General features: G+C 42.0%; 2 protein-coding genes across 2 annotated transcripts in view; both read left to right on the top strand.

Annotated features, from left to right (window-relative positions):
- LOC124342055 (THO complex subunit 2-like) overlaps nucleotides 1-15,528 on the top strand; it is a 366,722-nt gene that overhangs the window by 235,539 nt on the left and 115,655 nt on the right. The gene's annotated exons all lie outside the window — the stretch shown is intronic.
- Nucleotides 281-2,857, top strand: LOC124343079 (tRNA (cytosine(34)-C(5))-methyltransferase-like). Its single transcript, XM_046796202.1, has 11 exons — nucleotides 281-624; nucleotides 692-763; nucleotides 830-1,136; nucleotides 1,218-1,270; nucleotides 1,332-1,413; nucleotides 1,486-1,629; nucleotides 1,695-1,821; nucleotides 1,896-2,100; nucleotides 2,158-2,308; nucleotides 2,376-2,525; nucleotides 2,592-2,857. The coding sequence occupies exons 1-11, from the start codon at nucleotides 574-576 to the stop codon at nucleotides 2,687-2,689; spliced, it is 1,440 nt and encodes a 479-aa protein (XP_046652158.1). The 5' UTR covers nucleotides 281-573; the 3' UTR covers nucleotides 2,690-2,857.

Here is a 15,528-nt window from a genome sequence, read left to right as displayed (position 1 = left end):
CGTACGTTAGCAGACGAAATTAAGGGTTTACGGCTTTACGCATATAGCTAGAAAATATCTGTTCAGTTTGCATTTCCTGTTCGCCTTACTTTTGCTTACCAGATGGCCTTGTGTCGCTTGGCGTCCTTAGATTTAGTCAGATTTTTCTTCTCACTTTTCGCCTGCTGCTGACCACGCTGAGTGGATGTTAGTTTTATTTCTCTTGTGTGAGTTAATCACTTAATCTCCGTGACTCCGTGACCTTGACAGTGTATTGAAGTATTGAACTAGATTGCCCGTGACAGTACGGGCGGCCCTGACAGTACCATATGGCATCTCCACGTTTACCCCCACCAACACCGTGTAACAAACCATCTCCCCCATGTGGGCCATATGCCTGCCCCATTTTTATTTTGCTCGGCATTTTAGCTATCCTAATTCTCATCTACAATTTATTAACACCCATTATTAATCTACGAAACGCTTCATTGGATAAAGAAGATCTATAAGTGAAAAGTGATGTGAGGAACTGGTGGGCAAAGCGGGAACATTAGTGGATGTGAATTTTTGTTGAATATTATTGACTTAAGTAGAATGGGATGGAATAGTAAATGCGAAAAAAAGGATGATGCTGCGTTATCTTGGGTAAGTTATCTAAAAATCGTTAAAAAAGAAATACAACTTTTTTCACATCAATTATTCGATTTTGAAGGGAACCAAAAAGAAGAATGAAGGATTTGATGTCGTTTTCAAGGAAAATTCAGCATTTGAAATGCATTATAAGGTTAGCTTTCATGTTTAATGGTTAACCAAGTTATGGTTGTATATTGATAATCTCTTTCTAATTCAGGCTCAAAAAATCGTCCCTGATGATCAATGGGAATCATTCATGTATGACTTAAGGGAACCTTTCCCTGCTTCATTTAGAATTTCTGGGTATCGTAATCAAGGAAAAGCTATATTGAAAACTATGGAAGGGGAATATTTTAAGGCATTGACTGAAGAACAAGCTAAACCTGAATGCCTTACTTGGTATCCTGAAGATCTGGCATGGCTACTGAGTCTCACTAGGAAAGATACCCGTAAATCTGAAGGTAATGTGAAACTACACAATTTCTTAGTGTCAGAAACTGAAGCAGGAAATATTAGTAGACAAGGTACATATTTTACAAATTTATATATATATATATATATGTTTAAAAGTGACGTTGAAAACTCTCAATTTTAATTGTGTATAGAAACTGTGAGTATGATCCCACCCCTTGTTCTTGATGTCCAGCCCCATCCCAAGGTATGCTGAAAATTTCAATAATGGATTGTGAACCAATTTATTTTGCTGAACAAAATCTCAGGTTTTAGACATGTGCGCCGCCCCCGGCTCAAAAACTAGCCAATTAGTGGAAATGCTACATTGTGATGAGGGAAAAGCAACAGGTATAATTTTTTAAATAATTATTATTTATGTTCATTTATGACAATCTGTAAGCTATTGATATTTTGTCGAAGGTTTAGTTATTGCAAACGATTCGAACAACAAAAGATGTTATCTGTTGACTCATCAGTTGAAGAGACTGCCATCACCAAATCTGATAATTACAAACCATGATGCGTCTCTGATGCCTAATTTTCATATTCCTACTCCAGGAGGAGGTAACAGATTTCAGAATCTTAACTGATGAAACTATTTTATTTTAATTTAATTTCTCATTCAACAGGGAAGGATGTCTTGAAGTTTGACCAAATTTTGTGTGATGTGCCCTGTTCTGGAGACGGTGCTCTACGAAAAAACAACTTGGATGTTTGGATGAAATGGAACAGCGCCAATGGATCAAGTCTTCACGGGTATTCAGTAAATTATCATGAGCTGATAAAATTTAAAATTAATTTTTAATTCTTTCCTGTTGCTGGACAATCAGTTTGCAATATCGAATTGCGCGACGTGGAGCTGAAATGCTATCGGTGGGTGGGAAAATGGTTTATTCTACATGTTCGTTGAATCCCATGGGAAACGAGGCAGTCATTCACCGCTTGCTAGTCGAAGCCAAGGGATCGCTGGAATTTAAAATGATCGCACGCAGTGAAAACAAGGGCACCGATTGTGGATATCGTATTGCCCAAGAGGTTTATTTTAAAATTAAACAATGTTGAAACTTGCCATCATTTGTTGATTTATTACAGGGAGCGCTAGCAATGATGGAGTTCATGAAGAAGAGACGAGTAGTAATCACAAGAGCTGATATGACTATGCTACTTTTGAACGACGACATGAACACGCCACCGGAAATTCATTCGTTTAGTTCTGGTGCAGCCAAGCAGGTGCACGAAATCGGTAGGAGATCAGTTTTAAGAACACAAACGTTTTGATAAATTAAATAAAAATATTTATACCCTAACAGATACTGGCAGTACGCTGATGGAATGTTATGAGGATGGACTTAATATAGTCGTAGTTGCTTGGAAGGGGAAAACGTCTGTTAGAGCACATGTAGCAAAATGTGATCGGATACATTATTTGCGCTTGTGTGGAGCTGACCTATCGAAATTCGGTAAAATTCCCGTTAAAGTTGTTGTAGACGAAAAATTTAACGTAATTCTTTATTTTCATTATAAAGAGGTAAATAAGTTTGCGGAAAAAGAACGTGCAGCCCAAAATGACCTAGAAGAAAAAGACGAAAATCAAGGGCAAGAGGATGTTAGTATTGATGATTGAATGTCGTAAGGTTCCTGTCGACATGGATAACGTAGAAAAAGAGAATCCAGTTGATATGGACAACGCAGAAAATCAGCTCCAGTTAACATGGATGTCGTCGTGAAAGAAGACGCGGTTGCGGAGTAAGGAGCAATAATTCTTTTCAGAATTTATTTTTCCATTAACCTTTGTATTATCGGCTCGTACATAATCAATAAAACAAAAAAATGAGATGAGTAGATATCAAATGAGACTCGTAACCACTAGCTCGGGGTTCATTGACTAAGAATCAGGGACACAAATGAAATTAACAATTAATTCTTTTAAACTCTGCTTAAAGTTAAAACAAAAAAAAAAAAAAAAACACCTGTGAATTTTTGTGATTCAGCAAGAGCTGGGCCATACTTTTTCTCCTGAAGCAATAATACAGTGTTCACTAAAAACAACTCATTCACTGTTTGTGACTGAAGAAGAAGATCCTTCAGTTTTTGGAACAACAGATAAAAACATAGACTATCCTTATGTTTAGTGAGCAGGGTGGGTAACATGTTCCAGGTAAACTGCCGGCTTACTTGATTATTTTCCATCTGTGAAAGCGACATCAATTAACATGTGCTATATAAATACAAAATGTTTATGTACATACCAATAAGTATTTTAAGCTCTTCAAACTTAGACCATCATTCCTCTCTTGTTGGGAAGTTCTCAGACCAGCAAACAAATGTGTGGACATATTCAATGTGGCTTCACACTCTGTGAACACAAAAGACATTTGATATTAGGAAATGCAACATATTGATAACTGAATTCAGTTCATTCAACTGCCAATTAACTTATTACCATCTTTGTTTGAATTGAAACTGAACTTCCCCTCAGTGAACTCTTTAAAAAATGTTTTCTGAGACAAAAGATTTTTAGATAATGGGTGATTTGGAATCAAAATAACAAACTTACTATTAGTTCTACAAAAGTATCTTCTTCAGTTCTATTTGTTGCCATTATTATGACCCGCAAACTTCCCAAAAGATAATCACAGAATACCTAGAAATTAGTCAAATTCAGAATTTAAATGCGCCACAAAAAGTTCTCGATACTCCAAAGGCTGGTACCGAAGTAAAAGTCTGAAATGTGTTGCACTGTTGCGCAATAGACTAGATTATTTTGTGGGGCGTCTACTAGCGGCATCTGGAAACTGGAATGGATCCATTGTCAGGTTAAACTCCTTAAAAGTAATTAAGAAAATGGAAAGATCCTTTACGCTCATTTTTTAATCTACTACACTTGCATTTTTTTTTTTACTCACAGAAGGGAAACCAGAGCCATTTACTATGGTTACGGCTCTCAACGTTAATGGCTTCCATAAGCTTTAGGCGTCGTCTTGATTCTGTCTTCTTCCAAAAAATCCTGCTACCTGGTGGGTGTGTACCAACACCACGTGTCACCCGCCACCGTTTACCAGAGATAAGGAGATGGGACACCTGATAGGGAATACCACCATGACACCTTTTGTCGCGCCTTCTACCGGCTATTGCCCTCCCATCATCATTAGCAGCCGAATTCCCAGCAATTGTGGCCTCGACTGATTTGAAGTTTCAAGGGAAACCCAGTGGAGGACTTGAATAGAGCAAGTTGCCAGTCCCCCTCCAGCATAAAAAATATAGCCCGTCAACATAACAAATATTAACTACTGCTTTTTGCTCATAGATATTGATATTTTTGTAGAGTAATAATGATCAAGAAGGAAAATGTGTATGTTATATTTGATCAATGGGAACGGTCCAACTCAAACCATTTTCATCAAATCAAATTGAAAAGACTCAGAAGAAGGGAACGGTCCAACTAAATTTCTCATTGTTGAATTTATTTTTAGTATTAAGCTTACCGAAATAAGATACCAATTATTGAATAGCACTTGCTGTATTAATACCTGAGTAATTTAACAAAGTGGACACAGTTTAACTTGCTTTTTACAAAATTCTAAGTCACCTTTTCGGAAAGAGACAGGTACACACCAGTTCAGAACACGTGAAGTAAGCAAGTCAGAACAGACGACGGTTGTGCAAGACCGTCAAACCTTGGGAAGGGAGGTGTTGTGGGTTTCCGCAACACAAATAGGTTTAGGCAACAGTGTGAGAATAATATTTGAAATCAACACTTCCCCTTAAATAAGCTCTAAATTTTGATTGGAACAATTCCTAGGGCATCTCGTAATTTTCAAATCTTGGGACTGCCAATGGCTTTGTGAGTATATCAGCAAGTTGTTGCTCCGTGTTGATGTAAACAACATTGATTGTTTTCTTCTCTTGCAGCTCTCTGATGTAAAAGAGTCGCACATCGATTTGGTTTGTGCGTTGATGGAAGGTAGGGTTATTCACTAAAGCAATAGCACTTTGGTTATCACAATAAAGAGTTGTTGAGCGTGTTGAAATAGCAATTTCAATCTCATGTGGTGAGAAGAGGCTTCGACTTGATACAGCCATGTTGCCCTGATTCCTTTGTGCGTTCTGTCATATGTAAGTGTTGGAAAGCTTAGCTGGATTTATGTGTCAATTTTGGTATGTTCATTCTCTACACAAATATAGCACAAGTAAGCTGTTAAACTCTTGTATGTATACTTTATTCCAACAGAGCGACCATCTATTCCTAGTTCGGATAGTATAGTTGTTGAAACCACACATCTTCTTTAGTGGCTTCTGCTGCTGCAACAAATTCGGCTTCTGTGGTGGAAAGTGCTACACACGGTTGGCGCCGGCTGGCCCATGAAACTGGTCCTCCAAGATAAAGAAAAAGGAAACCAGATGTAGAGCGGCGAGTTTGTAAATCTCCGGCATAATCTGCATCACAAAATCCGATTAGTTGGTCGCTGGATCTTCCAAAGCACAAACCATAGTTTTTGGTTTTGATGAAGTAGGCTAGAATCCTTTTGACTGCACGCCAGTATTGTTTTCCTGGTTTCTGAGCGTATTGTGCCACTTGTCCTACAGCATAGGCGATATCTGGTCTAGTCATGACCATGACATGCATAAGGGATCCTACAGCTTCTCTGAAGGGGATAGTTTTCATTTCCGCTTCTTCTTCTTCATTCTGGGGTGACATGTCAGGAGATAGTCGACAACAAGGATCAGCCGGGACAGCAAGGGGTGTACATGTGGTCATGTTGAATCTTCCAGCTATCTTCGTGATGTACTCCGGCTGTGAGATGTACATCATGAGTTTGGGGCGATCTCGAGTGATGTCAACGCCGACAAACCGGTGCGCAGGAAGAGAGCGGATCTCAAAGCCTGTTTTCAGATGTTTCAGGATATCCATAAGAGTTTGTTTTCTACTGCTGAAAATGATTCCGTCATCGACGCAAATGATAAGCAAAGTGAATTCCTCTACTTCCCCTTCACGTTGATGTCGAAAATATACACACGGGTCAGCTTTACTTTGGGTTAGGCCAAACTTGACAATGAATGCGTGAAATTTTTGATTCCATGCCCGTGATGCTTGCTTCAGGCCGTATAAGCTCTTCAACAATTTGCATACTTGAGTTTCCTCGCCTGGTATAATGAAACCTTCTGGCTGCTTCATATAAATTTCCTCTTGAAGTTCACCATTGAGAAACGCCGTCTTGATGTCGAGTTGTATCATTTCTAGATCCTTGGCTGCAGCAATAGCAAGTACGGTGCGTAGTGAATAATGTTTCACTACTGGCGAAAAAGTGTCGACATAGTCAAGGCCATAGACTTGAGAGTAGCCTTTGGCTACAAAACGGGCTTTGTATCGTGGAGCGATTTGCTTGTATCCAGGTTTGAACGTAAAAACCCATTTGCCTTCAATTGCTGACCTGTCAGGTGGAAGTGGGCAGAGAGTCCATGTATGGTTTTGAATAAGGGATTCGTTTTCGTCAAAGATGGCCGGAATCCACTGATTTGCATCTGGACACGTTGTTGCTTCAGTATAGCTGGATGGTTCAAAAGGTACTGCATTGGTGTCTTCAGTACTAGCAGACATTGCGAAGCAAACACCTTGACGTCCTAGTGATTTCCTATAAGCTAGGTAGCGTTCACTGTAGTGGGGAAGACGTGATGATCTGCGGATGCTAGTCGTCTCATTGCGGTCATCGGTATTCAAAACATCAGCAACGTTGTTGTTGTTTTCTAAGTTGATGGGATCTTGTACTGCCTCTTCTTGAATGATGTCATGGGTAGGTTCATCTCGATGCGGAACTGCTTCGGGCATGATTTCAAGGTGAATCAATTCTTCAGGGAAGACTTGATCAACTTGAATTGCTTCATTAACTGGATCAGAGTTGCTTGGCTGTGCTGTGGTGGTAAGTTTTTGGTCAGCTTCAACTGCATTATCACTGGGATCACAAATAATGGGTTCTGTTCTGCGAGTAGGTTCCGTCCATTGAGGTCCATTTTGCTTTTTTGTCGTTGAGTACATGACCGTTTCATCAATTTTGACATCGTACGATTATTCTTGGTGATGGAGAGGTTACGTAGATGCGGGAGGCTTTTTGAGTGTTGCTAACTCCGACAAATGCTCCTTCTAAACACCTTGCGTCCAGCTTTTTGACATTTGGGCATCTTACAAATGCTCTAGATCCAAAGATGCGGATGTTGGGGATATCCGGTTTTCTTCCGCTCCACGTTTCAAATGGTATCACCTCAATGGTACTGGATAGTACACGGTTGCGGATGTAGACAAGGTAACCAACAGCTTCCGCCCAGAGTGTAGGTGGTAGGTTACTGGCGAGAAGCATGCTACGAGCACCATCTAGAAGCGTCCTGTTTCCTCTCTCAGCAACACCATTTTGAGCTGGTGTATACGCAGCACTGGTTTCGTGGCGGATGCCCTTCTCTGCAAGGTATTTGTTGAATTCAGTTCCAGTGTATTCGCCTCCATTATCCGAACGTAGAGTGCGAACAGTATTGCCCGTCTCATTTAGAAGGGAAGCGAAAAAGAGTCGAAACAATGCGGGAACTTCAGATTTACATTTCATGAAGTAAATAACTCTCCAGCCTGAAAAGTCATCTGTAAATAATACATAATTACATGCGTTACCAACGCTGGGGGATGGCACTGGACCTTCAACATCCGAATGGATTAATTCTCCAACACGCGTTGCTCTCGTTCTTCCAGATTTTAGTGGTTGTCGATTAAATTTTCCTAATTCACACGCAGTACAAAGTGTTTTAGGAATTTTTTCATTTGTTAGGTGAAGTCCGGATATAAGATCTTGGGAAACCATCTTCAGTATGGTCTGATGATTCATATGGCCCAGCCGTTGATGCCAGACGATAAGGGAAGCTCGTAGACCGGACTGTTGAGCTAAGTCGATGTGGAATGTTGTTTTGTTGCAGGTTGTCTGAGGTTGTAGGTCTAGAATATAGAGGGTGTTTCCAGTGCGTCTTCCTGTTAGTACGAGTTGGTTTCCACGATAAAAGAATACTTGATCATCAGACAATCTTGCTTCTAGTCCGGAACTTGTAGCTGCGCTGATTGAGAATAGGATGGTACCAAGACCTAGTACATAGAGGACATCTTCAGTGAGTCTGGTTGATGTTTCGCCATTGACATTGATAGTAGCTCTGATGTGGCCTTTTCCTAGTACTTGGAGGTGGGTGTCTCCTATTCCAGCAATTAACCAGGATCCAGGTTGAATTGGTATGAAATTTTCGAATAGATTCTTCTGGTCTGACATATGTTGAGTTGCTCCAGAGTCTGCGAAGAAGGCGAGAACACTCTTCGGGTTGAAAGAAGTTGATTACAATAGTGCCTGGTCTTTGTTGGCTTGCTCCTCTCTTTCAGCCCTCTTTCTTTCTGCAATCTTTTGTCTCATGACCAGATATGAAGCAATAACCACATCGGACGTCCAGTCGTGGTGATTGTCGATTGACTCCATGCAAAAATCTGCCGCCTCTTCTGATGCCACGGTTTCCTCGTCCTCTTGTCTGACCGTATGCTGCAAAAGCTTGATTAGAGCCATCAGTTCTTTCGTAGGATCTAAGAACATTTTCTTCTGAACGGAGACGTTGTAGTAGATTGTCAATCGTTCTTTCATTCAGAGGAACATTTGCCCAGACAGATCTTACAACTCTGAACTGTTCAGGAAGTGTGGCAAGAGCCTTGGTTACAAGCTGCATCTCATCAAGAGGTTGTCCAAGTTCTCTAAGTTTGACAGCAATCGATGAGAGTTTTCGAATGTGGGTAGTTATATCATCATCTATATAAATAAATGTGATGATTAGTGGTATGTTTGAGCAGTGTGTGATTATGTTGAGTATACCAGGGTGATGAGTGAAATCGTAGAATGATTGCCACAACAGATGAAGATTCTCAGTTGCTCTAAGCCGGTACTGTGTGTCCAATCTTGTCCACATGATTGCAGCTGTTTCACACGAGTAAACCCTCTCTTTCATTGGCTTAGTTAGTGTGAGAACTTTTTCTCACCGGGAAGCTGCAGTCTTTCGTTCGATAGTATATTCCCGTACAACGTCAACATAATTTAAATAACAGTCGATACATGCCCCAAAAGGTTGGAGGCATTCACACAGCCGTAGCCGTATAGCCAGCGTCAAGCACAAGAAAGACACAAATACAACAAGTTAAAAACGGGGAACGAGCAGGCCAGTAGCAGGTCGAATTAACGGCCTGAAACTTGACTCGCGAAAGGGTGAATCAACACTAGACTGGGTGAACAGCCCAGCGTTGACTGACGAAAGAACTACAATCGATGGGGTTTTATACGACAAACAAAGTCAACGCGATCACCAACGCAAGGTAAACGTAATTAAAGAACGACAAAGGCAAATGACTTGTTTCCAGAAAAAAGAGGGAGGATATTTTTCCAAGAAGAGTAAGCTAGTGCATTCCTTACATGCCTCGGGGACATGGGAGATTGCGTCCCGCAAACTAGCAAAATAAGACAATGACTGAAATTGGAACAACAGGAGAAATGTAAAACTGACGGGAAACATCGATAAGCGTTGCAGCGAACGTAACTGTAAATAAAAATAATAAGTGATATGGAGAATATCAGCCATAGGAAATCTTGCTTGATCAGAATAGTAAATCCAAGACTGACGGGAAACATCGATGAACTGAGTAGCTTAAAACGTACTTCGACCTTTCCTGGAGCGAGAGTAACATTTTAAAAATAACGTTGAGCGAACTGTGTGATGCGACTGACTGGGCGCCTTGTGGCCGGTGTAACAACCGAAATAAAAATAACAAGTGATAGCGAGTAGAATGTCAGTGGTAGCAAATCTTGTTCAGCAGTATGTGTCTTGTTCTTGTAGTGGCTCGATCTTTTGAACGTAAGGTAAATGCAGGCTTAGCAATTAGTTTCGGTCGATTAAACGTGGGTTGGATCGATGGTGATGATCATCCGACTTCTTGACACCAAAATGCGAGAACTTTTTCTCACAGGGAAGCTGCAGTCTTTCGTTCGATGGTATATTCCCGTACAACGTCAACATAATTTAAATAACAGTCGATACATGCCCCAAAAGGTTGGAGGCATTCACACAGCCGTAGCCGTATAGCCAGCGTCAAGCACAAGAAAGACACACATACAACAAGTTAAAAACGGGGAACGAGCAGGCCAGTAGCAGGTCGAATTAACGGCCTGAAACTTGACTCGCGAAAGGGTGAATCAACACTAGACTGGGTGAACAGCCCAGTGTTGACTGGCGAAAGAAGTACAATCAATGGGGTTTTATACGACAAACAAAGTCAACGCGATCACCAACGCAAGGTGAACGTAATTAAAGAATGACAAAGGCAAATGACTTGTTTCCAGAAAAGAGGGGGGGGCTTCCTTCGACAAGTCCAAGTAGCCCAAGTTGTTGGAAAATCATTCGCAATTCAAAATTCCACTCACGTAAATCGGTACCGTCAAACTTAGGTACATGGTTTACATCTCTAAGATGATTTTCAATCATCTAGTTGGCCATCTTATTTCGTTAAAGGGAACAAAATACTGGGCCCATAACCTGTTGAATTTAACTTTAGTATTAAGCTAACAGAAATAAGATAAAACTATTGAATAGCACTTGCTGTATTAATACCTGAGTAATTTAACAAAGTGGATACAGTTTAACTTGCTTTTTACAAAACTCTAAGTCACCTTTTCGGACAGAGACAGGTACACACCAGTTCAGAACATGTGAAGTAAGCAAGTCAGAAAAGACGACGGTTGTGCAAGACCGTCAAACCTTGGGAAGGGAGGTGTTGTGGGTTTCCGCAACACAAATAGGTTTAGGCAATTGTGTGAGAATAATATTTGAAATCAACACTCATTCCAGTCCCTTTACAATTGTGAAGTCAGGCTCCCAGATAGGAATTTTTGTCCCAAGGCGGGACCAAAGCCGTGCGGCTGGTGCAGTGGGCACAGGGGAATCTCTAAGATGTCCCATTGCGAGCCCTTATTTGAATACGTTACTCATTTTTCATCTTGTCGGATACGTCATTTTTTACTCCCTCTCGTAGAAGTCTCTGATGCGTCCCGTTTTTATTTTTTGGATCCTTCTCGACACTTAGAAAATTTTGGAGAAACTGTCTTTGTCTTTTCGCGGCAAAGTTTGATTCTAAAATTCTATTATTAATTTTATCTTCAAAACTCGGATATGAATTCGTGGCACATCTGTATAGTACTTGCTTCTCACCACGACGATCCGGGTTCGACCCCGGTTCAGGTTGCATATTTCTTAACAATGCTGTTAGTACGCTGTCGATTTATGTGGTGTTTCCGGTAACCCTTTGCATACTTTGACAAATAAACTTGTCGTCCGGATACCCGGATCAGCGTTCATGAAAAATTGTCGGCACAGCAAACACTCATAAGAAAAAGAAGAGGAAAGAAAAAAGAAACGAAATTCAGAGTCCAGAAAAAGATTTATTATTCATGACATCTTGAGATCCTTTTTCCGTCCCAAGTACGTCTAAAGTCCATCCAATGGGACGGGATAAGGACCGCTATGAGATCTCGGCGAAGCGGACATTGGCCATACGTAAAAGACGTACTTGGAATGTAAACTTGGGAATCTGCTATGTGCCAAGTACATCTCAGACGTCTCAAAGTTACTTATTTTGGACGTCTCTGGGACTGCACTGTGCTATCTGGGTTGGTGTCGGGACCGTTCCGATAGTCTCCTACATCAATGGAGAAAGCAAAGCCGGCACACTACATGAAGTCCTTTTTGTCCCAGACCTGGGAACTAACCTTTTTTCGGTTGGCATCGCAACTGATCACGGTATCGAAGCCCATTTTGCAAAAGATGGAGCAACTTTCGTGAAGAACGGCATTGAAGTCATGTCTGGGAAGAGACTTGGAAAATCATTATACCACCTTAATGTAACTGCCACAAACTCCTTTGAAGACTGTTCAACAGCCATCGTCGTCACACGGTCGAATCGTCTTCTCCCGCTGTCACTCATCCACCAACGGTTAGCCCACCTGAACAATGCAGCTATTCTCAAAATGTCAAGATCTAATGCCGTCACCGGCCTCAATCTTGACCCCAGCACCAAACATACCCCCTGTGAAGGATGTATATTCGGGAAATCATGTAGAACGCCATTCTGCTCCAGCACAACAAAATCAACCGGCGTTGGCCACATCATCCACTCTGACATAGGAGAAGTACCGGTTCCAACTCCCAACAACGAGATCTATTACGTCGTGTTCAAGGACGACTTCTCAAACTGGACATCTGTCGTCTGCATGAAAAAGAAATCCGACGCCACTAAACTTCTCATGAAATTTATTGCATTCGTCAAACGAGCCACCGATCGAAACGTAAAAATCGTCAGAACAGACGGTGGAAAAGAATACGATAACGACGCCATCAACGATTTCTTCGCTTCAGAAGGGATTGTGCATCAGATCACCAACCCATACACCCCCCAGCAGAATGGAGTCTCCGAGCGCCTTAATCGCACAGCGATGGAATCTGCCCGAAGCATGATGTATATGAGAACGAACAAATTTACAAACTTATTCAAGAAAGCTGATCACTTAATCCTAGAACTGTGGGGAGAGTTTTTGAGAAGTGCTGTCCATGTCCTGAATCGCACCCTGTCCTGTTCATCATCATCCAATTCGTCATCAAAAACGCCGCACGAGCTATTCTTTGACCAGAAGCCGGACATCAGTCATCTCCGCATCATTGGTTGCCGTGGATACCCACTCATCCCCAAAGCCAAACACAGAAAGCTAGATCCAAAAGGTATTCCGTGCTGGCTAGTTGGATACGGCGAAGAAACCAAAGGATGGAGGCTGTGGGATCAAGTCACGAGAAAAATAATCCTAAGCCGCGACGTTACGTTTGACGAAAATTTACTCATCAGTGACTTCAAAGAGGACTCCGATCCTCACGCAACAAGGCAGTCTCAGCACAATCTAATTAATCCATATCTACTAGCATCGAAAATTCTCGGTTTACCAACGGTACAAAATCTCTTCCTGCCAATTGTTTTTCAACCGTCCATTTTTTTGGCCTTCTATTATACAAACATTACAGGAATGCAACAGTCAATTGAACACTCCCGCTGAAAAAGAGCAACACGTGTCAGAAAATCCGGCCACAGAACCGATGGAAGAAGATCTCCACCAACAAGATCCCCAAGTAGCACAGATATATCCCTTGGATATCCAGGAGATGGATTGACAGACGAACTCGACGTCCAGTGTTATGTCCCTTGGACATCCAGCGATAATCCAAATGTCGCTACGTATGACATCAAAATGAGATATCCGTGAGACATCTATTTGGATATCCAACTGGATGTAGACTGGACGTTACTTAGACGTCTGAAGACAATTTTGAATTTCTCAAAAGCATGGTTCAATTTAATTTCTTACTTGTATTTACTATATTTCTTTTCAAGTTTCTTTCGTTTTATTAATTGATATTGGTATCATTCATAGCAATTAGTCATATAGAGAAATTTTGCATTTCTCGGGAATCGAACTCGGATTTTTTTGGTGGCAATCGAGTGCGATACCAGCACGCCACATTAGATATATGGATTTTTATTAAGTTTTGATAGACTACTTTATAGTGCACAAGATTGCTTACACACTGAAAACAATTAGTGATCGCAATATATATCCAGACGATATCCATAGGATGTTATTTTATGATGCAGTTTCTTATCCCCTTTTCATCTTAGATTTACGTCCATAGGACATCCATGAATGGTCGTTCCAAGAGATATCTCAGAGCAACGTCTAGATTACGTCCATTGGGACATGGACGGAAATCAGATGTTCAGATATCCAATGGACATCCAGGAGATGGGCTGTGCTACCTGGGTCCAGCCCAAGAAGACACTGCACCAGCAGACGAAAATGCAGAGCATGGCTTGCCCCAAGAACCTCCTGCTACAGCTCCTGAGCCCCAACCGACTGCTCCACAAGGCAACGATGCCGAAAACCTCCGTCGAACGACTCGTTCGCACAAATACACCGCAAGGTATGAAGAATTCCGAAGATCACTTGGCCTCACCGCTACAATCAACGAGTTCAAAAATGGCCATTTCTCAGCGTTGTTCACCGAATCATTCGAGCCCCAAAGCTACAAGGAGGCACTAAAATCCGATCAAGCGGAGAAGTGGATGAAAGCCTTTGAGGAAGAGTACAAGTATAACAAAACCTGGAGACTAGTTACCCCTCCCCCAGGATGCACCCCATTGAACTGTAAATGGATTGGAAAAGTTAAGCCCGCGTATGACAACATCCAAGAAAGATACAAAGGAAGACTAGTAGCAGTCGGCTGTGCACAACAACCAGGGAGAGACTACGACCAACTCTATTCTCCAGTACCGCACCACGAATCAATTAAAGCAGCCCTCACCGAGATCGCCTTCCGGAACATGGAAGTTGCACAATTCGACATCAAGACCGCGTTCCTATACGCCAAACTAGACAAGATCATCTATATGAAGCAACCAGAAGGTTTCGTCGTGAAAGGAAGGGAGAACGATGTTTGTCTACTTGAAAAATCCCTCTACGGACTCAGACAAGCCCCTCTTCTATTTTTTAAAGAAAACGACAAAGTAATGCACAAATTTGGACTAGAAAGCTGTGATGGAGATCGGTGCATATACATTCGGCGAACTGGAGATGAGTTAACTATAGTCATAACTCACGTCGACGACAGTTTTGTCGCAAGTACCAGAAAGGAAGTTCTCGTAGAAATCGCAACGCACATGGGCAACAATTTCACGATCAGTTCGGTACCACCAACTCGCTATGTTGGCTTGAACATCCACCGCGACCGCGCAACGAGGAGGATCTTCCTGTCCCAATCACACATGGTTGAGAAACTGTGTAAACGTTTCGAAATGTCGGACCTTCCCCCGAAGTTGATCCCGGCCGACTCAAGTGTCCATCTTGCATCAGACAACGTCTCAAAGGGCGAGGGAGAGAAGACTGCCTTTCCGTACCCCTACCGTGAAGCAGTCAGCGCCCTCCTCTACGTCGCACTGATGACTAGACCGGAAATTGCATACGCCGTCGGACAGGTATCGAAATATTGCCAGAACCCAAATCAGTCCCACTGGAACGCTGTGTCTCAAATCTTCTCCTACCTCGTCGGCACCAAGGACTATGGAATCTGGCTAGGTGGAAGCCAAAGTGGACTCGTCGGATACACCGACGCTAACTTCGCCGGCGATCGAGATGACTGCCGTTCAACCTCTGGAGGAATCTTTTTTCTGCATGGTGGCCCTGTAGCATGGTTCAGCAAGAAACAGCCCGATATCGCACAATCGACCACAGAATCCGAGTACATTGCCCTGTGCGAAGGCACGAAATCTATAGTCTTCCTATGCCGACTTCAAGAAGATTTCACCGGCGTCGAACA

The sequence above is a fragment of the Daphnia pulicaria genome, chromosome 6, assembly GCF_021234035.1.
Source record: "Daphnia pulicaria isolate SC F1-1A chromosome 6, SC_F0-13Bv2, whole genome shotgun sequence".
NCBI lineage: Eukaryota > Metazoa > Arthropoda > Branchiopoda > Diplostraca > Daphniidae > Daphnia > Daphnia pulicaria.
The sequence above is the reverse complement of the archived record's forward strand: the minus strand, read 5'-3'. Positions and strand labels throughout refer to the sequence as shown.